A 23,550-nucleotide genomic window follows, 5' to 3' on the forward strand; every position below is an offset into this window, starting at 1 on the left:
TAGTATATAGATAAGCCCCCCCCAGGGCCCACTGTGTAGTCTGTGCGATTTGCAGTAGTTCTATGCAAAGTATTGTTTGCATTGTGTTTATCTCCGGGTAGGAGATATCTAAACAGGTTAGAGAGTATTATATAATAAATACCTTGTGTGGTTCTTTTTCACTTAATTAATACTATAAGATTGCATTCTGTTAAAACAAGCTGCTTTATACTCCAGATGGACTATGCCTGAAGGCTGCTCTCCACAGCTACCACTTAGAGAGCTTTCTAAGGTTGTCTAAGACCTCTTAACCCTTTCACTGCGGCGGCTATTCCGCCGCAGTGCTAAGGGGCAGGGGGGGCGCACGGCGCTCCCGCGCTGGTGACGGAACCGCTCCGTCACGCCCCCTGGGGTGAGCTGTGCTGGTGACGGAACGGTTCCGTCACGGCCTAGCCCGCTCAATAGAACGCGCCGCACAGGCGCGAAATCAGCGCCGCGCAGGCGCGGCGAGCGGGCCGTGTCGGAACGGTTCCGTCACCAGCACAGCCCACCCGAGGGGCGTGACGGAACGGTTCCGTCACAAGCGTGGGAGGGGTTAAATCACCATAAGGGTTGTCTGGAATGGTGCAGGGTGCCCACTTACATAAGTGGACATCATATACCAGGCCAGCTTCTCACACTGTGGGATTCTAGACATTGACTGGAGTCCCTTGGGACCCTGCCCACCCTGTCTCCTCTGGTGAAAAATCTGGGCATTCTCAAGGATATTAAACTCCCCATGAAATCAGGACTAGAGTCACTCCTATGTGCTTTGCAGTTCTCAGATGGCTGAAAAAGATTCTTTGGCTGATCCCTTTAGCAGCGCAAAGAACCAATCCAGGCCCTATTCGTTTCCAGACTATTGTAATATGTTGTACCTAGGCGCTAACATGATTTCTGGTTCAGCGACCTTCAGGTGGTGCAAAATGCTGCAGATAGGCTGCTCTTCCACTTACCAAAATCTGCCTCAGTCTCCCATCTGCTTCGGGAATTGCATTGGTTGAGGATCATTAAGCGCATTGAGTTTAAAGCATTGTGCTTTATGTTTAAAGCAAAACATGGCCAGGCCCGGACCGGGAACGCAAACCAGCCCTGGCAATTATGTCGGACCAGCCTGGGGTGGGGAGGGGGTGCTGGTGGGAAACACTGGTGCTGTGCTTTTGTTACAGGGGGTGATTTTGCAGCACTGCTGCAAAACTGGCTCCCAGTAACAAAAAAGACCCTCACCGGTCCAAAACCAGCCCAAACCTCTCCAGCTCACTAGGAAAATGCCCGCTACGGCTAGTCGGCCCTGGACATGGCTTAGGACCTCAATACATCCCTACCAGCCGACTCGTTCCTTAAGATCTTCAAATCAAACACTGTTCTCTGTACCGAGGTTTCGTCTAACCCACATGAAAGTCCGCTCCTTTGCATATCTAGGCCCTAAACCAGAGGTCTTCAAACTTTTGGATGCCGAGACCCCCCTGTCATAATTTTCAGGCGTAAGGACCCCCTCCTGACAAAACTTTCGAAACTTGTAGGCGGGGCTACTGGAAATATGAGGCAGGTGAGGACCATATTATGCAACAGGCTTGACGAAATTGTGTGGAATGGAAATGTAAATAATGTTCTATGATGCCGCATATTTTGGGATAGCATTGCTTTATTATTTTGAAATTTTTTAAACACATTAACACTGAGGAAAGATTTTACCCCATCATTACCACTTTATAACCAAAATACAGCAATTAACATCAGAAAGATGTCTAGTCAACCTTTGTGAAGGGCCTCCCACTCCGCAAGGAATACGTGCTGCCACATTAGAAGCTCACCTGGCCCTGGCCAGGAGCAGCAAGGGTCCCTTCAAACCTTGGCGGTCTTATGCAGAGTTAAGCAGTTTACCCATGCCCATTTCCTCTCACCCCCTACCCTCCATCCCTCTCTTCTCTCCTCTCCCAACCCCAGATCACTCTCTCACTTTGCAGGCCATTTTCTTTCACCCCTTTTTACAACTTCTGAACTCTCCCCATTCAACCTCTCACTTCACCTTTTATCACCTCTTGCCATTCTGTTTTTTCACTACCCTCATCTCTAACAGCCTTTCGCATTTATCTCATGGCCTCTCTAGCCCCGTCATCTCCCATGCACCTCAGCACTTCTCATTCACCTCAAGTCTCTCCATTCAAATTTTTGTCTATTTGTATCTTACACCTCTCCAGTCCCCCCATTCATCTTTCACATCTCCCCTTTGTTCTTCCACACCTTCTTGAACCAACGTCCCTCTCCCCCGTTACCTCAGCACCAGTGCCTAATTTGAGCAGGTGGTTTCGGCACACTGTGTGCTCCGCACACTGGCACTATGAAAGTCTTCCACTTGGTGGCTCTGTCTGTGTAATTTAGAGATGAGCAGAACAGCTGTTTATTAATTCAATATACACTAAAATTGATAAACTCCTGACACTCATGCTTAAGTTTTGGGGGCTTGAAATAGTCTGAATAGTCACACTTGTACAAGTGTTAGGGCTGGTAGTTTCATAGGTATTGTCCTTGACTGTGCAGGCAAGGCACAGGGTGGGTGTTTAAAATGCAATGGCCTACTGGTGAGGGCCATGGTGTATGTTGTATTACAAATTAATCACTGCTCAGCTCCCACCCCAGTACTCCCTCTCTTCCCCTATCACTGCTGTCCCTCACCCATGTCGCATCAAATTATCTTTTTAGGTTACAGATCATCTCTCAGCTATCTTATCTCACAGTCTAACAGTAGCCCTTACCTTTTGCTCACACTCATTTCTTGCGTGTCCACACTTCCCTTTGGCACTTCACATTTCAACTCATCCCAGACCTCTTCAATCAAATTCTCCCCCTCCCTTGCTGTCCTCTCATCTCTCCTCACTGAGCATACGGGTCGGACTCGAATACGGGTCCCGTATGCTCCTCTCGGCCTGTGTCACTCTGCTCCTTGTTCCCTAAGTCAGGAAGGCATGAATTGTCTATCTCGCAGTTTTGGTGAGGGCAACGCAGTTATGGAACTTGCACCCTCCTTGGCTTTGCTCCACCAAGAATCTATTATCCTTTAGGAAGATATAAAAACCTGGCTCTTTGCTCTGTAGGTTACCCAAATTGTCTGGCTCGCCTTCCCCTTCTGTGTGTTTCTCGTTTGCCTTCTGCAGCAGATGGTTATTAGCCTCAGGACACCTTTTGGTAACAGTAGCGCATTATAAATGTAAATATTAATAGGCAGAAGAAAGGGATCCACTAGACCCGAACTGCGAGGGGGGGTGCTAACACTCCAAGCCAGGGCTGGCCCTAGCACTGGTCGCACACGGTGCCACAGGCTTTTTTGGTGCTCCCCCGTTTCCTCCTCGATGAATTCCCTCACTACTATTCACCAACAATACACCTCATCTCTCTATAGCACCCGTCTGACCAACATTTCATTTTTTTAGTGCTACTCATAGTTTACTCACACTCCATGTGAGCGCACGGTGAGCGATGCAACAGTGTGAAAGTAGGGTTAAAGGAGTGATTACGGGGTGAGTGAGGTGACCATATCAATTTGGGTGTGGATGTAAGTGCAGAGTGGGATGAATTAATGCATAGTTAGTGATGGCCTTGTTTGAGTGAGCTACAGATTGAGTAGTGAGGGGGTACAGGTGAGTAAAGTGTCACATGAGTGCAGCGTGAGTAGTGTGCTCGTGTGCCTGCAGGGTGAGGTACAGGGTGAACAACGCAAGCGCATTGCTAGTGCAGAGTGATCACTGTGAGTGCAGGGTGAGCGGGTGAATGGTGTGAGTGCATGGTGATCAGTGTGAGTACATTGTGATCGCTGTGAGTGCAGGATGAGCGTGAAAGTGAAGGGTGAGAATGAGGAGTGAGTTGTCTGAATGCAGGGTGCATTCCCAGACACCTGAAGCATAGTGCTTCAGATGTAAGTTAAACTATTGCTATTATGGCATTAATCAGGGATCGAGGGTGGAGAAAATAAATAATGTGCTGATCCTGCAACAAACTTCCAGTCTTATGATTAAGGTTATCTGCTCATTATTTTGAAGGCCCAGACGGTACAAAAATAAGCAGTCACCTAAAGCTGTATTTTTAGCACTTATCTGTCCATACGTAGAACAGCACATATGAATAGAAAGCACTTTTAATTGTGTTCTAGGGCTGCCTGAATGATCCATGACTGATAATTAAAGTCTAGAAAGACAGAAAGTCACATTACAAATCAATACATACTCTATTTATAACCCTATTTGGTGTCAAGACTTTAAACAATACACAGCAGGCATTTTTCTTTTGGCAACCCAACTTTATATTCCTTTTCATTAAATGCATTCTCACACTACAGCAGTAAATGAAAAAAGTACAAATGCAAGGAATAGGCAGAGGGCCCAGGGGGTACTGGAACCAGAAAAAAAGCTAAGCCTCGGTAACAAGTTTACAAAGGCATGTAAATATGCAACTGGTCTTTAACCCCTTCGATGCGTGTGACAAGGTCAACTCGTCATGGGCGTTACCTGCATTGTGCGTGTGACGAGCTGACCTTGTCACGTAACGCGGGATTTTTGAAATCGCAGCGCTCAGCGGGAAAACCGCTAGCGCGCATGCAGTTAAAGACCTGTGAACAACTCTGGCGTGCTGTAGATAAGACTCCTGACACTGTCCAGCCGAGCCCCGAGCAGCTCGAGCTGCACTGCAGCAGCCCGGGCTGAGACACAAGAAGGGGGAGGAGGGGGGCTGAAGCCCCGTAGGCCTGGGCAGAAGTGTGACTGGGAATGCGCGACCCCCTTCACATCCCTCCATGGCCCCCTGGGGGTCGCGCCCCATAGTTTGAAGACTCCTGCCCTAAACTGCGGAGCTCTCTCCCCTCCGCTTTAAGGAATTGTAATCCTCTCCTGAGCTTTCATAAGGGTCTGAAAACCTGGTTATTTTAGCTTATCACATCGGACCTATGCATTATCCTGTGCCTGTAAACACTCTCGGATAGCTGCATGCATTACAAATTGCATAATAATAATAAGGATTGGAAGGATAATATAGGAAGATTCATTTAACCAAGTTTCTGTGATGAATGTGATGTCAGGGTTGTTGTTCAGGATGGTTTTTGCCAGCTCTGTGCATGCTTGATGGCCGATCTACAGTTTATGAGCATGCAGTTTGAATTGCTGCTGCTTTTGGGCTTCTGGGAGAGGGGTACCATCGGTATTTTGATGTACTGTGCTGATGGCCTGGCAAACTGAGGAGGGTTAAGGTCTCATTCTACACCAGAAATCACCTGTATCTTGAAGGTGGGGGTGTCCAGAGATGTTGTAGGGTTGTATGTTTTTGCTAGATCCATCGTCTCCCTTAGAAACATCATGCGGCTTGATATTTCGGCCTGTGAAATTGGTTATCGAGGGGAATTGTGTGCCAGCTGTTCATCTGGGTCGGAGGTAAACATAGGGGTTGCCTGGTGATGTTGGAGAATGGTCGGTTTGATTGTCAATCATATGCAGGGTGGGTTTTAAGAATCTTACTGATGTTGTTCATACCCTTTGATACTGTAGCGGGTTGACTCTCCAAGTGAATTAAACGATCAGTTATGCCGATTGTGGATATATAGTTCGATGGAGATAGTAATTCGAGTTGACTTTCCATGCCGAGTTAGGCATTTTTTCATGTCTCTTGAGGGTTATTTTTCAGTGGCGAGAGTATGGAGGTGTTGAGGGTCGAATTGTCATCTCTGTGGGGATCTAGGCTCCAATTCCCTTAGAAGCACAAGGGGCAAGAGATAAGTGCAATTTTCAGATGTTTCAGAATATGGTTTGCCCCCTACACTGATAACACATGTTTATCATATAAGGTGGCACGACTAGTTCTCCACCGTTTAATGTAATTAGATGCTTCTAAGTAACACATTTGCAAACATTGTGATAGTCTCTACCCGATTATCTAAATTCAGGAACTTTCTGACTTTACACTTTCTTTTCAGAGATACGGGGCATTTAGCTCACCACAGGAGCACCATGAGTTAGACATGATTAGAATACCTAGACGAGGGATGTGCAGCAGTTCTCATTAGTTTCAATTAAGGTCGAATGTTACTGCTGATTATTCATACATCCATGTTACACTGGTCAGAGCATTTATTAATGCATTGATAGGGTATAAAACATATCTAAAGTAGGCTAGCTGCATAAAAGATTGTATGAAATATTAACTACAGAAATATTTGCTACTAGAATATCATAGCAAAAATATAAAAAAAGCAAATATTGTGGAAGTATAAATAGGTAAGTGCGGATTTACTATTAATTCAACATTCATGTACAGTAAAGATACAAATGTCATAGGTACGTGTATGTGGAGTTTAACAAAGCTGAAATAATCTATAGTTATACCTTTATATACTTGTGTTCTGGCTGTCAATTCGTGCAACAAGTTTGCAATGCATAGAAATGGTCAGGTGGACGTTTTGCAGGCTCACCTACATCTAGACCTGTGTCAGCCACTTTGAGGTTCCCCTCGTCAAGGACATTATAGATAATAAGCTTCACTGTCTAGGATAAGTGAACTAACTTACTACTCTTAAAAAGAGACAAACAAAAAACCCAGAAACAACTGCTCAAGTCGTTTCTGCAATCCTTCAGGTGACAAGATACCTTCCCCCTCAACTATCCCTCCTCCACATCCCAGACGCTGCAGTGGGCTCATTGATCACTTGTTTGACAAGCATCCCCTTTTCGAGGTGTAGCAAGGAGAGATGATGAGTGTAGTGAGGAGTGTAGTGAGGAGTGTAGTGAGGAGTAGCATTCCTGACCATCTCAATCTTGTTTACAGGATTCTTTCCCTCATAAAGAATAAGCCCACTGAATTAGTAAAAAAGGCAAATGTCTTGATTCTCAGGTAGATTATATAATATTCCTAGATCTTATGATGTTCCTTCCTCAGCACTCGGGCACATATCACTTACTAAGTGATGTGTGAACACTTGATCTGAGTAATTTTGTGGTATGCTTTGAGTGCACCTGTGAAACATCTTATTAAATAATATCCTAATTGCTCATCGCTGCAATGTGTTACTCCAATGCTATGTGCTTTGGTCTGCATAGACCATCTATCTTCAAACACACACTGCACTCATTTCAGTATTGCAGTGCAGTTACTCCATGCAACACACACATACATGCATTGTGCCTTGGGCTACTCAGGCCTTCTACCTTCTGTCACTATATTCAAGGTTTACTGATGATGGTCTCCCAACTGTAGTCATAGACATCATATTCAGGGATTTTTGGCACTGCAGTTAGGGGGATCTCTTTAAAAAGTCACGCAGAGCAGCCCGCAGCGAGGCTGCACTACGTTGCATGACAGAGAGGGAGCAGGAGAGGGGCTCTCTCCCCCCTTTCCCTTGTGCCGGCGCTAATTTCAGCAGCTGCGCACCATGCACACACCTTAGCGCTGCAGCGCTAGGGTGCGTGCATGAGTGTAGCATACGTTTTGTACAGAAAGGGTACCCTTCCTGTACAAAATACTATGCTAGGCATGATGCAAAGCTTTTCCCACTTTGCAGATGTGCAGCATGCATGGAAAGTTGGAAAAGCGTAGAGAAATGAGAGCATTTCTCCTGTTAGCGCCTCCTTTGAAGGGGTGTTAACTTTTGGTGCAAAACCATGTCTACAAATCTATGTAAATATGGTTTTGCCCCAAAAGGCTTGGGTGGTTGCATGGGAACACCCATGTACCACTCATGTAATGCCCCCTCAGTGCACAGTAATGCAAAGCGGAGCTTTGCGCTGATTTGCGCTACTTATAGGGTGGTTTCCAGCACAAATCAAGTTTTGCGCTGGAAAGAAAATAGCAAAAAAAAGTATTCACGCTGGTTAGCACCTCTTTTGTGGCGCAAAATGTTTGAAATTCTCCCTCTTAGTATTTGACAACAGCTATGTTCCCAGCCTCAAGTTTAGATATTACATTCTACAGAATTAAAGATTATGGTCTGCCGGTTTGATACTAGGGATTGTTTTTTTCTTAAAAGTAGTCGGTCTTCATTGCTAACTGATCTCCCATAATCTTGAACAGCTGTCTGAGTTCACAGACGTGGAGAAAGTTGGATGCAGAGTGATGGTGGAGCTTGCTCGCTGGCTTCCCAGCGTGGTACTTAGGAACATCCTGGATCTTTTTGACATGGAGACCATCCCACATCCATATGTTGCGTTGTGCCTCAAACAAGTCATTCACGGTCACGGTAAGTTGCCTGGCATTTGAGAGATCCTTGCATCAGGGAAGACCATGCTAAGTGAAGTGGGAAATGGATTAAGTTCTGTTGGACACTATTGGTACAATGATCACACAATCCAAGATAGACAATATTCAAAGCACAATGGGGTAGTGATAGCTACAGACATGGGTCTCCGGTTAGGAGAGTACAGCACTGTGAAATTTCAACATCAGTAATTCTGGCAGTTACGCTTAGAACCATAGGGTTTAACAGCAGATAAAGACTGTTGGGCCGTCAGCCTGCTTACTGCCTGCTTCTCGGAAATGTATAATCCAATCTGGTTCTCAGCTTCAGCTTTTCCACTTAGTACTTTTCTTTACTTGTCTCACTTAAACATTTTAGATTAAGTTACTGATCCATACAATTTCTGGCAGAATTTTACTCCGCATATTTGGTACTCTCTCTGTGATATCATTGTTACTCGTTACGCCCTCCCCCTTCCACTTCAGTTTTACTTTCTGACTCTAGTTTTGGGGAAATTGATGCTCCCAGGTTCAGGGCATAGGGAATTCATGAGCAACCCTTCTAACAAGTATGGCCTCTTGTACTTGAAATACTAGTAGCCAGATACTACTGTGAGATCACAGAATAAAAAGATACTCCTTTTAGACTTTGACTCTCAGGGAATTGGCTGTCTTTTTCCCAGAATCTCCTACAAGGAAACACAGCCAGTCTCCAGAAAGGACCTAAGCAAATACTCTTCTAAATCTTTGTGTGCCGCCTGTGTCAGATCAAAGGAAGCCCAAAGGCTGCACCGTCTCTCTGTTGGGCCACCCATCTCACTTCAATGTACACCCCAAGGCTCTCCCTTTATATTGTCCCACCCATGTAAGTTCAAAGTACATATATTGGATCCAAATGGGGAAGGACCATATCACTCCCATGTACTTATGCTATTTCAATTGGTGTTATGGTCGTTGGTGTAAATTGGTAAATCCTCCTGAGTATGAGGATGATTTCAATGAATGGTTTCCGTTGCTCCCTGGGCGGGAGGGGGTCACCAATTGCACTCCTTTGGGCATGATAAGGCATTAAAGTATAAAAAGAACACATCTTTGTATTACTGAAGAAAGTAATATGACACAATGGAATAAAAAGCAGCAAATAATAAAATTGATTTGGAAAATAATTTAAAAGAGTGAATAATTTATTGAAATGTAAAAGAGTGCAATTTGAGACTTCCTTCCGCCCAGGGAGCAACGCAAACCATTCAGTTCAAAGTACATCCCAGTCCTAAGGTCTATTTGTGGTATGTTTCAGTTTGAAGGGCACTACTGGACTCCCATCTCCGCTGTGTCACCTGTGTACACCCGGGCACCACCGGCTTTTACCTCCTCTATGCAACCAGTCTGAGCTGTGTTTTTTGTTGTCACCTCACAGTGTCCACAATGAAGTATTCTGAGGGTTTAATCCTTGAACGCTTTCTACCCATCATGAAGAAAGCAAGAACTTTCACTCACTGTTGGTATTTCTGCCGTGGTAAGTATAAACTAGTATTAGGAAGCTTCTCAGAAACTGGATGGAGTGAGTACCCACTACAAGAATACTTGCAATTTTTCAGAAAAAGCCAGGGATAATTTTATATAATTGTATGTTTCATTTTAATCAACAGCTGCAGAGTTTGTCTGAGAATTTTTCCAAAATCTTCTGAGTGTTGAATTTATCTCTGAGAAATTATTTCGCTTTTCTTCATAAAATGAACAGATTCTGTACATTGTATGTAAAATTGATATGCTCTGTATTATTTTGAGCAACAGCTGAGGTATTAGAGTGTGTTAAAAGTCATTAAAAACTGCCCACCCTCCCCTTGATTTTTATGAACCACAAGCATGTATTCTGGGGAAGGGGAAAGTTGGTAGGGTTAAGGGTGTATATAGAGAGAGCATAAGTGGGCTTTTGGACAGAACTGATTTGTATTTTCTCTGCAGCCTTTGAATCCTTAACTTGGGCATTTGCCCAGAGCACAGACGCAAAGCTTGTTCCACAATATTTGAAGGGCTATGTTATCTGCAAGGTCTATCTTGACATACCATGCATGAACACCAAGGAAAAGTGCAAGGTAAGTTTTCAAGTCAGAATGGATTCTTGAGAGAGACAAAGCATGCTACTATTATCTACTGAGACACCAGTACCACATACTTTACAAAAATATGCAAAAGTCCCAAATGTAATATCCCTTTTATCACTGTGGATCATTTGAGGAAGGGGCCATGATTCACAAAAGACAGAGCCTTGTGAGGATCATGATGCCCCTCTCTCTGCATGAACAGTAGCAATAAATAGCATGCAGCTGTCACTGAGTGAGCATCTATGGTGCTTCACTGAGAAACACTAAACAGGTCTTGGCTGCTACTACTGGAAGATGGCTCAGACTGATACCTTGCTGTTGGTTACTTTCTGTCTTTAGTAGCAAAGTCAACAAAAGACTTTGGACTTGAATTCAATCCCAATTAATTACCAATGGGTTAGATTAAACCTAGCACTCCATTCATCACTTTTTTTCTAAGTGAGACGGCCTAAGTGCTTATCATGATGGCTGCATAAAAATGGGGACGCCCTAGTCCATTGTGCCATAGGCCATATTCAGAGCAGCACTAATGGGGCCCAGTCAGTCATACATTGGTCTGAATTTTCATATACTGACATTCAGTGCAAACATTGAACAAATGAAATGTTCCTATTGTAGAAGGACCGAGAATGATTTGCAAACTGTTGATCATTATCTGTGGTGGCAAACTGAGCAAAAGAGTGATGGATTAGAATGCAACCAAAAGTACAAATGATTTAGGTTAATCCATTCTACCCAGCACATCTGAATTTACTCATAGGCATATGCCATGCTGTCTTTCTTGTGTAGAAGTTGTCAAAATACTATTTAACCATACCAGAAAGTAAGACTTTAACTGGCACATGCATCAAGGTAGGCTTTTGCGATTCCTTAATTGCGATTATTAAGGAATCGCAATTAAGGAATCGCAAAAGCCTAGGCATGTAGGAATTGCTATAAAAATAGCGATTCCTAAACATTCCTCAATTACTACTCGCAAATTGCGAGTCGCAATTAAGGAATGGTTTCCCATTCATTCCTATGGGCCTACAGGCCCATGGGAATGAATGGGAAATTGTGCATGCAATTACAAGGGTGCAAGGGTTTCAAAAGGACACGCTGTTGCACCCCTGAAGTTGATCTGTGCACACATGTTGCGCACACACATGCCCCAAGGACATGTGTGTGTGTAACCTACAACTTTGAAAAATGCACTTTAGTGCATTTTTCAAAGTTTTCGCTATTTACCATCTGGTATAATTTCTCTGTAACTAGCGGACCCAAATAGCTAAATCGCTATTTTGGGCCAAAAAGGGGGGCAGCACAGACCACAGACTAGCTTGTTGGTGTGAAAAAGGCCGCTTTATTGGAAACAGGTGCACCTTACATACAAGTTCCCTTGGCCTGTGCCGTACAAAACTAAACCTCACTTCCTACTTTACCCCCCACCCACTCCCCTAAACATGTTCCCCCCTGCAACAATTATAAACATAACTTGCAATTTATTAACCTTTCTACAACTACCTAACTAGGTAAACTTCTTATGTTCTTTCATAACTGTAACTGTACATCATTATACCACAACTGACCTAGGAAAAACGCCCCAAAGAAACATAGCGCACCACACCAGCACCTGTTCCAGCGACAACCCCAATACAAAATTCCCCCCGTTGCACCTGCTCCCAAGAAAACTACCTAGCTGAAAAAGTAATGAGCTATCCAACAACAAACCCCGCAAAAACCAGCTGGAAGCTCGTTCCCTAGGGAGGGAGGGCGGGACAAAGCTAAACTGCCCAGTGTCCTCCCTGACAGGCTGTTGTGTCACAAACACCAAAATGGAGGCTAGTGACACAAGATGGCCGGTTATAAAACTCCAAAGCCCAAAACTAGCCCAACCCAAGCCCAACAAGCCCAACGCCAGGTCAATGGAGCCCAACCAGCCCAAAAGGCTCTGGCTGCCCCGGGCCCAAAACCCCCCGGGGGGACAGGCCTACCGCTGGTTGGACACCACCCCAAAGCCCTATTGGGCCAAAAAGGGGGGCAGCACAGACCACAGACCAGCTTGATGGTGTGAAAAATGCAGCTTTATTGGAAACAGGTGCACCTTACATACAAGTTCCCTTGGCCTGTGCCGTACAAACCTAAACCTAACTAAATATTGTCTTCCTACTTTATCCCCCACCCCCTCCCATAAACGTGTTCCCCCCTGCAAGAATTATAAACACAACTTGCAATTTCCTATCCTTTCTACAACTAGCTAACTAGGTAAACTTCTTATGTTCTTTCATAACTGTAACTATACATCATTATACCACAACTGACCAGAAAAAAAGCCACCCGGAAAGTCGACCCCGGTGGCTTTCCAACCCCCCCACTAGGACTCTGATGCTTCGGGTATCTGCACACCCCTATCGCTCTGTCCAAAGCCTTCTTCAACTGCACTATATACAATTCCATGCCATAGCGGGACATATGCAACCCATCTTCCCTGAAGAAATACACTGCCGCATAGCGCAGCTCTGGATGTTCCCTCCTTCCAAACCCTTCTTTGTCACAAAAAACTCTCATGACCCCATAAATCTTTCTTCACGCCCGTTCAGCCTCTCTCCAACATCTCTTCAGTATAAACTCAGACCATATCACATGACAGCCAGACCATTGTAGCTGAATCTCCAGCAAATCCTGCTTCATTTGTTTCAGCAAGCCTTTTCCCCTAAATGAATAACCAGAACATCCGGGCAAACTCCCCCCTTAACTACTTTACTCAGGGCTGGAATTAACTCATGCCACCTCATGCCCATCTTCCCTTGCCAGTAACAACGAAAAGCCTAGGATCCAATGCTAGATTCAAATTCCTGGTCTTGTCCCATTCATATCGCTCCACTTGTTTCATGAAAGAGTGTCCTAAGATGAGGATGGACAATCCTGCTATGGTCGGTTCCGCCTCCGCACCTGAAAAGACACATATGTGAGACAAGCAAGAACAAATCAAGCCTTCTCCTCCCTGAAACCCCACATCCTGATGTATGTCTTATAACAGTCCGATTTCCAGCACCCCAGTTGCATCAAATCCTCCCTCCCCACCCCTTCTTTGCCGCGTCTGTTGTTGCGCCTATACGAAAGGAGTGTGCCCAAACAGTCTGGTGTTCTCACCCATAGCGCGAAGGGCATGCTGCAGAACCCAAAGCAGTTGCGCCGCTGACATTGGCACAATGGAAAGCTTGGGTCTCACACAAAGAGTCAGGGGCCCCACTCATCGTGCAGGCCACTCTCTTGACCTAATCTTTACTAGTAGTCCTAAAATTCATATGGAAGATCCCCTCCCCATGATCTGGACGGACCATTATCTCTTAAAGTTTAGCTTTTCATATAATATTTTAATTCCCCCCGTGAACAATGTCAGAGTACGGATTCGTCCATGGCATAAACTTACACCGCAAGTATTCCAAGCCTATTTTAAACCTGAAGATTGCCCTTTTTCTTCTTTAGAGCAAATGGTAACTAAGTTGGAGTCCTCTATTCTACAAGCCTTAGACCAAGCCATTCCGGAAACTACCGTTAAAGTAAAATCGACAGCATCTCCATGGTTTACGGCCAGTTTAAAAAACGAAAAACTGGCTAGTAGAGCTGCTGAACGACACTGGCGGACTTCTAGAATGGAAACGGACAAAGCTAAGTACAAGCGGCTCCATCTTAGCTATATGAAAAATATAAAAATGGCGAAGAAGAATTACCTGACGCAGCGAATAAACACTGCAGCGAGTTCTAGTAAGGAGCTATATAAGATATTAAAGGAATGTCTGTCCCCCCGCGTTGAGAAATCTTCGTTTAGCCCTTCCATAGAATGGGTTGAGTCAATGGCGAATTTCTTCGAGAATAAAATCAAAAAAATATATTCTGCATTCCCTATTTCAGACTCGAATCAACTCCCGTTACATAGGAATCCGGTAACGTCCTGCTTGCAGCCAAGCCTTCCATTTAACTGAATTTGCCCCCATCACCGTTGATGAAACCCTGAAAGGTTTAAGTAAAATAAAGTCAGGATCGCCTATGGACCCATTCCCTCCCCGCCGTGGTACAAAAATAATGCCCCTGCTTGCAGAACCCCTTACAGCCATATTCAATGCTTCGCTTGAGCAAGCGCACGTCCCCACTAAATGGAAGCACGCCCAAGTAAAGCCCATTTTGAAGAAACCCTCGGATGATCCCACTCTACCATCCCGTTATCGGCCAATATCGCTGTTACCTTTCTTTGGCAAAGTGTTGGAGCTTCTTATTAACAACCGACTGACGGCCTATATAGAAGCGTGTGGTGCTCTTGACCCTTCTCAGTCCGGTTTTCGGGCCGCCCATAGTACTGAGATGGCTGTCGTTGAGATAGTGGATAACATCAGACTTGCGGTGGATGGGGGCGATTCGGCCATCCTCATCCTCCGGGATCTCTCCGCGGCCTTTGACACCATTTCCCACAGCATTTTGGGCATTTTGAAACATCGGCTGTGGGAGATAGGTGTCAGAGGGGGGGCCTTGGGGTGGATTGAGGACTACCTTACCGATCGTCTCACCACCGTTCGAGTCGATTCCCTGGTCTCCGGCAGTCGCTCTGTGACTGTGGGGGTGCCCCAAGGGTCGATTTTGAGCCCGCTGCTCTTCAACCTATACCTGACTCCTCTGGCTAAAATCATTAAATCATTTGGCTTTAAAACTATGTCATATGCTGATGACACCCAGCTGCTGATCACGTGTGGTGCAGATTCTATAGACACCTGCACTCGCTTTAAAAACTGCATGGGTGAGATCAGCAGCTGGATGCGAGATAACAAGCTCCAACTAAACGTTGATAAGACAGAAATCCTCCTGTTTGGCAAGGCTGAGAAGTGCTGGACCCGGGAATGGTGGCCCGCCGAATTGGGGATATGTCCCGCCCCCAAGACGGCTGTCCGCAACCTGGGAATAATTATTGACAGCACTCTGTCTATGAAAAATCATGTAGCCAAGATGACGGGCACCTGCTATGGAATAATGCATCGCCTCAGGAAAATCTTTAGGTGGCTCCCCATTGAGGCAAGAAAACCTTTGGTGCAGGGCCTTATCATTAGTCGTCTTGACTATGGTAATGCCCTGTACCATGGCCTGAATGGGGATTTACTGGCAAAGCTGCAGATTCTGCAGAATACTGCCGCCAGACTAGTGTTGGACATGCCACCTAGGACAGCTTTTTCGCCGTGCCTGGAAAAATTGCACTGGCTTCCCGTCCAGCAAAGAAGCAAATTTAAGATCTTGAGCTTGGCCCACAACGCACTATACAGTAAAGGGCCTCGCTACCTTAAAAAAAAACGTACTTGGTATGTTCCGAAAAAACCTTTAAGGTCTGGCAATAATTTTCTGCTGACACAACCCCGTGTGCGCTCTTCCAGGTACGGCCAACGCTCGTTCTCCTACCTTGCCCCCACACTCTGGAACAAACTGCCTACTCACCTACTTTCCATCGTGGAGCACCAGAAATTCCGTAAAGCACTGAAACTGAAAACCTAGGACCCCCTGTGCTGTTTAATCTCTTTTTTCTTCTGTTTGTCATCTTCTTTCCGGTTCCTTGTGCTGCAAGCGCCTTGAGACCTTACGGTGATAAGCTGCGCTATATAAGAAACTCTGACATTGACATTGACATTGACACCCAGCTACCCTCGGCCCGTTCAAAAACCTCACCCGCCTCATCACTCGCCCTGGACGCCAGCATCTCACCCCGCACCGCGGGGCACACCGCCCGATCCGCCACACGTCCCATGACAACCCACTTCCCCACTCCCCGTTGATCAGTCTTCGAGCGCCGCAATTAAACCGCCACCTCCATGGTCCGCAACTCCACCTCCCCCCACCATACCCCCTGTTTCCCTCTTGTCCCCAGGGGCTTTGACACCCGAAAAGCCCCAAAATACATCCACAACATTAGCGTGGGAAACAGAATAGCTTCCTCTCTTTTGCGGCAAATCTCCGGAATGAGCCTTATCAAGCCGACAAGAATCCCCGCCGTAACGGGCGTCGCTGTGAGGCATTGGCGCCTCATTCCCGCGCCAATCCTTCCAATAAACATGCACCCAGTTCACCCGCCGACGGTGCATAGCCTTACCACAATTTTCCCATGAATGCTATGGCCGACTGCTTGCCAGCGATCGTCACCTTGGACATTCCTTTGTCCATCATTGCCAAAATGAAGTGCACCACCTGCTCACCACTCACCCCATGACTGTCTAGCCGCGTCGCCCCACTGTCCAAAAAGTCCCGCCAAGCCTGCTCGTACGCCCTCCACGCTGAAACGGCCACTGACCCTTTTACCGGTTGAGCAACTCTTTCTCTCCTACTGATAACATCCCTGTCGGCACCGGCATCTTGCATTCGTCCGCCTCCGTGGCTAGCCCATGGAACCTCTGCCACTGTGAACAAGACAAAGCATCCGCTATGCCATTGTCCACCCCCGGCACATGCCGGGCTTGAAACAAAATGTCCTATTCCAAACATTGCAGCACAAATACCCTAAACAACTTGAGCACCTGTGGGTCCCTGGCCGACTGATTATTCACGACATGTACCACTGACATGTTATCCACCTTAAAAATCACCTTTTTGTGTGCCAGCTCCCCTGCCAACACCGTCACCGCCACCATCAGGGGAGACTGTTCCAAAAATGCAATGCTCCTTCCCCCGTTCTGCCACTGTGGGGGCCAAACCTCAGCGCACCACTTCCCCTGCCAATACAGTCCAAAACCACCCACTCCACCGCATCCAAGGAGATGGTCGCGTCCGATTCCCACTCCTCTGGGGGGGCCAAGGGAATACCATTAAATCATTCCAAGAACGCACGCCACATGCGCAGGTCTTCCTTGGTACCCACCGACAGGCGCAGATGATGGTGCGGTAGTGTCAAAGTGGACAGGGACATGCCTAGACATCTGCAAAAGGTTTGCCCCGCTCGCACCACCCGGCAAGCAAAGTTCAAGTGCCCTAAGAGAACCTGCACTTCCCGTACCGTTACCTTCTGCTTGGCCAACATGGTGTCAATCAACAACAGCATATGCACCTTCTTATCTCCCAGCAAACGGGTCTCCATGGCTACAGAGTCTAGTTCTATACCCAGAAATGACAGCCCCGTGCTTGGACCTTGAGCCTTCTCTGGTGCCAGGGGCACACCCAGGTAGCCCATGAGCTCTGTAAAACTGTCCAGCTGCTGCTGGCAGTCCACCGAACCAGGCAGTCCCACCAGGAAAAGTCATCCAGGTAGTGCGTCACCGTCTCTTTGCCCATGTGCCACGAAAAAAGCCATAGGCATAGCCATTCTTGGGGAGCCGCCTCTCTCATCATGTCCCCTCATACCCCCTCCCCTGCCCCTTCCCCCTCCTCCGTGCTGTCAATAAGCAAGGGGGAAGACCCCCCGCTGTTCACCATGGTGGGCGCGTCCCCCCCGCTCCACCCCTGTTCTGGGACCACAGCACCTCTCTTATTGCCACGTTTCCTCTTGTGGGCGCCACCCCCCCTCGCCCACTTCACCGCCACGTCCCCTGCCCCTTCCTGGGCCGTGTCTCCCCCTCCCTAAACACCAAGGTAGGCTACGCAACAGCGCCCCACTTCCCACCCCGCAGGCGTTTGACAGGCGATTGCCACTCCCTGCGCTCCTAGAGGGTCTCACCATCACGTCGGGCCGCAGCATGTCAGTGCGGTCCGCATCCTCTAAGAGTTGGATGGTCTCTCGGACACGCAGATCCTCCAAGCGCACTATCCCTCTCTGTCAATGGGCCCCGTGCAGAGACGCTCCTCAGATCTCCTTGCTGAACACCATTCACCGTCCCTCACAGCTGGTGACCAACGGCTCCCGCTGCCACTATCACGAGAAACGCACAACAGAACGCCACCACACCCACCACACCCACCACAAAGCTAAACAAAGCTAAAGTCAACAAAGCTAAACTGCCCAGTGTCCTCCGTGACCGGCTGTTCAATCAGTCATTTGTTACATGCACTACATACCCGCGAGGGTCTGAAAGGTGCTGGGGGTCGCTACTGATTGAACAGCCAGGTCTTTAGAGTCCTCCTGAAGGTCAGCAGGTCTTGGGTCTGTCGTAGTCTCAGTGGGATGGTGTTTCATGTCTTGGCGGCGAGGTGGGAGAAGGATCTCCCGCCGATGGTGGTTCTTCAGATGCGCGGGACAGTGGCGAGTGAGAAGTCGGCTGAGAGTAGCTGGCGGTTGGGGGTGTAGAAGGAGAGCCATCTGTTGAGGTAGGCTGGGCCAGTCTTGTGGAGGGCCTTGTGTGCGTGGATGAGGCGCTTGAAGGATATCCTCTTGTTGACGGGGATCCAGTGCAGGTTTATCAGGTGGGGGTATGTGGTGATGTGGCCGTGTCATGGTACATCGAGGATCAGTCGTGCCGAGGCGTTTTGGATGCGTTGTAGTCGATTGATGAGCTTGGTTGGGGCTCCCGCATAGAAAGCGTTTCCGTAGTCGAGTCTGCTGCTGACGAGGGCCTGGGTGACTGTCTTTCTTGTATCTGTCGGGATCCATTAGTAGATCTTGCGGAGCATGCGGAGGGTGTTGAAGTAGGAGGAGGAGACATCGTTGACTTGCTTGGTCATTGAAAGTGTTGAGTCGAGAATGATTCCCAGGTTGCGTGCGTGGTCGGTGGGGGTCGGGCTGCCCCCAGTGGCGTTGGCCACCAGGAGTCGTTCCAGGCTGACGGGTTAGAGCCGAGGATGAGGACCTCCATCTTGTCCGAGTTCAGCTTCAGACGGCTGATCTTCATCCAGTCGGCGACGTCCTTCCTTCCTTCATGGAGTTTGGCTTTGGCGTTGAAGGGGTCTTTGGTGAGGGAGAGAACCAGTTGAGTGTTGTCGGCGTAGGAGATTATGTTGAGGTTGTGCTGTCGGGCGACGTGTGAAAGCGGGGCCATGTAACTGTTGAACAGTGTCGGGCTGAGGGAGGATCCTTGGGGTACGCCGCAGATGATCTCGGAGGCTTCGGAACGGAACTGGGGGAGGCGGACGCTCTGGGTTCTGCCGGAGAGGAAGGAGGTGGTCCATTCCAGAGCCTTGTCTTGGATCCCTGCGGCATTGAGCCGTTTGCTTAGTGTGCGGTGGCAGACGGTGTCGAAGGCGGCGGAGAGGTCTAGGAGGATGAGTGCTGCAGTCTCCCCATTGTCTAGCAGGGTCCTGATGTCGTCGGTGGAAGCGATGAGGGCGTTCTCGGTGCTGTGGTTGCTGCAGAACCCTGACTGGGAAGGGTCCAGGATTCTGTTCTCTTCGAGGTATCGGGCTAGCTGTCTGTTAACGATTTCCTCAATGACCTTGGCCAGGAAGGGGAGCAGAGAGATGGGTCGGATGTTCTTGAGGTCTCTTGGGTCTGCCTTGGGTTTTTTGAGTAGGGTGTTGATCTCAGCATGTTTCCAGCTCTCTGGGAAGGTCGCGGTCCCAAGGGAGAGCTTGATGACATTGCTTAGGTGGGGTGCGATGGAGTTGACTGCTTTGTTGAAGACGTGTTGCGGGAATGGGTCCGACGGAGAGCCGGAGTGGATTGTGCTCATGGTCTTGATGGTGTCATTAACGCTCACGCTGGCCCAGGCTAGCAAGGGTACGTGGTCGATGGTGTGCGGAGGGTCTATTGTGTTGCTGTCAGTTGGGGATGTCTGGGTGTTGAAGCTGTCGTGGATGTCTGCTATCTTGCGGTGGAAGAAGGTGGTGAGGGAGTCGCACAGGGCTTGCAACGGCAGGATGTAGTTGGTGTTGGAGCTGGAGTTGGAGAGTTCCTTCACGATGTTGAAGAGCTCCTTGCTGTCGTGTGCGTTGTTGTCGAGGTGGTCTTTGAAGGAGGTCTTTATGGCAGCCCTGCTGAGGTGGTGGTGGTTGCGGATGGCGTACTTGTGTGCTGCGTGGCTGTCCAGAGTTTGTTCACTGTGCCATTTCTTCTCTAGTTTCCGACAGGCTTGCTTGGAATCTAGGAGTTCTGCGGTGAACCAGCTGGCCCTCTTGCTGGTTTCTCTGTGGGGGTTTTCTTCAGCGGGGCGAGGGTGTTGGTGCAGTCCTCGATCCAGCGTCTGAGGTTGTGGGCAGCGACGTCAGTGTTGGAGGGTTCTGTGGGGGGGGCTGAGAGCGAGGTTTGCATGTAGTTGGCCTTCGGTGATTTTGCTCCAGCGGTGCCGGGGGATCTGTTGGGTGCGGTGGTGTGTGGTGGGTTTCTGGAAGGTGAAGTGGATGCAGAGGTGGTCAGTCCAGAGGAGTGGCTGACGGAGACATGCGGGCTTGAGGAGAAGATGGGGTCGAGCGTCTGGCCGGCGGAGTGGGTGGGTGTTGTGACGAGTTGTCTCAGTCCGAGGTTGGCGAGGTTATCCATCAGGGTTGTGGACGTGTTGTTGTTCTCAAGGTGAAAGTTCAGGTCTCCGAGGAGGATGTAGTCGGTGGAGGTCAGGGTGGAGGTGGTTGAGGTCTTTCATGCCGGGTGGTTCGCCGGCACTGTGGCTGGTGTAGCTGCAGTTCCGGCAGGTGAAGGGACCGTGTGTGCGTTTTGGGGCGGCCTTGAAGCAGTTGTGGGTCTGTCCGGGGTTGAGAGCGTGCAGAGTGCTGGCGTCGTAGTGGTGGCGGTCGTCATGGTGGGTGCGGGGGCCAGGGGTTCAGGGACTGGGCGCGGTCCAGGCACGAACAGGTGCAGCAAGCCAGTGGCATGTATGGAGAGGTGGGAGTGAAGCAGCTGGGAGGCAGGGCAGCGAATAGGCAGTCAGGGGGGCGGAGCCGCAGGGGATGCAGCAGCGGGGGCGGTGAGGGGTGACAAAGGAAACAGAAGGCAAAAGGGCACAACAATTGAGGGGGAAAAGAGTGGCACAGGGGGCAGAGGGGTCACAAAAAGGGCAAAAAGGTCACAAGAATACAGGGGGAAACGAGTGGCACAGAAGGCAAAAGGTCACAAGAAGGGCAAAAAGGTCACAGAAAAAGAGGGGAAACAAGTGGCACAGAAGGCAGAAATGTCACAGTAATGCAGGGGCAGCTAAGCAACAGAAGGCAAAAACTGGCAGAGAGACACGGGGGCCGCGAGGGGACCAGAAGGAAAAACCGGGCAGAGAGACATGGGGGCAGTGAGGGGAGCAGAAGGGAAACCAGGGAGAGAGACACGGGGGCAGCGAGGGGAACAGAGGGAGAGAACGGGCACAGACCACATACAGGCAGCGGGGAAGACAGACAACAGCAGTCACAGACAACAATGAAAATGCAGTCACTACAACGGGAGCAATGAAAGAAAATACAGGCAATACAATGGAGGATGAGCATACCTTCGGCCTACCACTGGTCACCAGGGATCAGGCGCAAGTGGTAGCCTGCGGGTGGAGGAGGGCCTCGAACTTCTTCAGCAGCGGCAGCTGGGCAGGGAGGCACAAGCGGTGCTGTGCGGAGGGGGATGCAGGGGCAGCTGAGCAACAGAAGGCAAAAACGGGCAGAGAGACATGGGGCAGCGAGGGGTGCAGAAGTGAAACCGGGGAGAGAGACACGGGGGCAGCGAGGGGAACAGAGGGAGAGAACGGGCAAAGCCACGTACAGGCAGCAGGGGAGACAGACAACAGCAGTCACAGAAACAACAATGAAAATGCAGTCACTACAACTGGAGCAATGAAAGAAGATACAGGCAATACAATGGAGGATGAGCAAACCTACAGCCTACCACTGGCTACCAGGGATGAGGCGCAGGTGGTAGCCTGTGGGTGGAGGAGGGCCTAAAACCTCCTCAGCAGCGGCTGCTGGGCAGGGAGGCACAGGCGGTGCTGTGCGGAGGGTGAGCGACCTACCTGGAAGGGTCAAGGGTCGCTGTTGTGTCATAAACACCAAAATGGTGGCTAATGACACAAGATAGTTACAATAGAAGTGGTCAGAGTCTATCGGTTGATGAGAACAATAAATGTTCATCAGACAATTAATCATATATGAAACAAAACAATGTCATATCACAAAGTGTGCTTATGCTATTTATTTCTGAATTCAGCACAATGTAGAACAAGTACCTGGTTCGCTTCCAGAGGTACCTAAACACAAGAGATATCTTTACATGCAGACACAGGGACTACAATATTCAATTACGTCATTGAATCATATGTACACCAATAGGTATTATTCTCATATTGAGTACACCGCTTATGAGCTTCATATAGAAAGAACAAACATATTACACCAATTATTTATATGAATGTCGCGCTCAAAGTGATAGAAATAGGGAAACAGTTAGGTGGGATAGGTGTGATAGGAAACATGTGAGGACTGGGTAAAGGTGGTTGTGACTAAAAACAATCACAGTGGGATAAAATAAACCCTTTACAGTCTATGAAACGATCTGAAGTTCCAATATACACATATACATAGGATTCGTGTTAATCCGTTGATTGATCCTATGATTGGCGATTGGTTGTGATATGGTCTACGTTTCGACCCCCAGGTTTAAAGGGTAGGTTTGATCCTCATAGTGGGGTCTTCATCAGGACAGGACAAAACGGGAGCACTTTAGCAGAGGCCCTTACGTGGCCATCATGGGGTTCTTTCTTTCGGAATGATTACTCCACCTTCGTTGGGATAAAAGCCTTCCATCCAAAAGGTTGTTTCTTATTTCCAAAGTTCACGGTTAAAACACCGATTGTGTGCTCATGATTCTCGCACCACACGCGATTCGTTAAGTTCGGACAGCAGTGGCTGTCTGTCAAGTGCTTCTCGCTCGTTTGCCGGCTGTGTCTGATCAATTTTCTCAGACACGGCCGGCAAACGAGCGAGAAGCACTTGACAGACAGCCACTGCTGTCCGAACTTAACGAATCGCGTGTGGTGCGAGAATCATGAGCACACAATCGGTGTTTTAACCGTGAACTTTGGAAATAAGAAACAACCTTTTGGATGGAAGGCTTTTATCCCAACGAAGGTGGAGTAATCATTCCGAAAGAAAGAAACCCATGATGGCCACGTAAGGGCCTCTGCTAAAGCGCTCCCGTTTTGTCCTGTCCTGATGAAGACCCCACTATGAGGATCAAACCTACCCTTTAAACCTGGGGGTCGAAACGTAGACCATATCACAACCAATCGCCAATCATAGGATCAATCAACGGATTAACACGAATCCTATGTATATGTGTATATTGGAACTTCAGATCGTTTCATAGACTGTAAAGGGTTTATTTTATCCCACTGTGATTGTTTTTAGTCACAACCACCTTTACCCAGTCCTCACATGTTTC

The 23,550-nt window shown here is 48.2% G+C and overlaps 1 protein-coding gene across 1 annotated transcript in view; it reads left to right on the forward strand.

Moving 5' to 3' along the window:
* Positions 1-8,106: 8,106 nt before the first annotated feature.
* LOC147708723 (uncharacterized) overlaps positions 8,107-23,550 on the forward strand; it is a 227,154-nt gene continuing 211,710 nt past the window's right edge. The window contains exons 1-3 of the mRNA XM_086925769.1: positions 8,107-8,230; positions 9,644-9,742; positions 10,192-10,322. Of these exons, the coding sequence (XP_086781895.1) occupies positions 8,107-8,230; positions 9,644-9,742; positions 10,192-10,322 (354 nt within the window). The remainder of the gene's footprint in view (positions 8,231-9,643; positions 9,743-10,191; positions 10,323-23,550) is intronic.

The sequence above is a fragment of the Lissotriton vulgaris genome, chromosome 6, assembly GCF_964263255.1.
Source record: "Lissotriton vulgaris chromosome 6, aLisVul1.2, whole genome shotgun sequence".
Taxonomy (NCBI): domain Eukaryota; kingdom Metazoa; phylum Chordata; class Amphibia; order Caudata; family Salamandridae; genus Lissotriton; species Lissotriton vulgaris.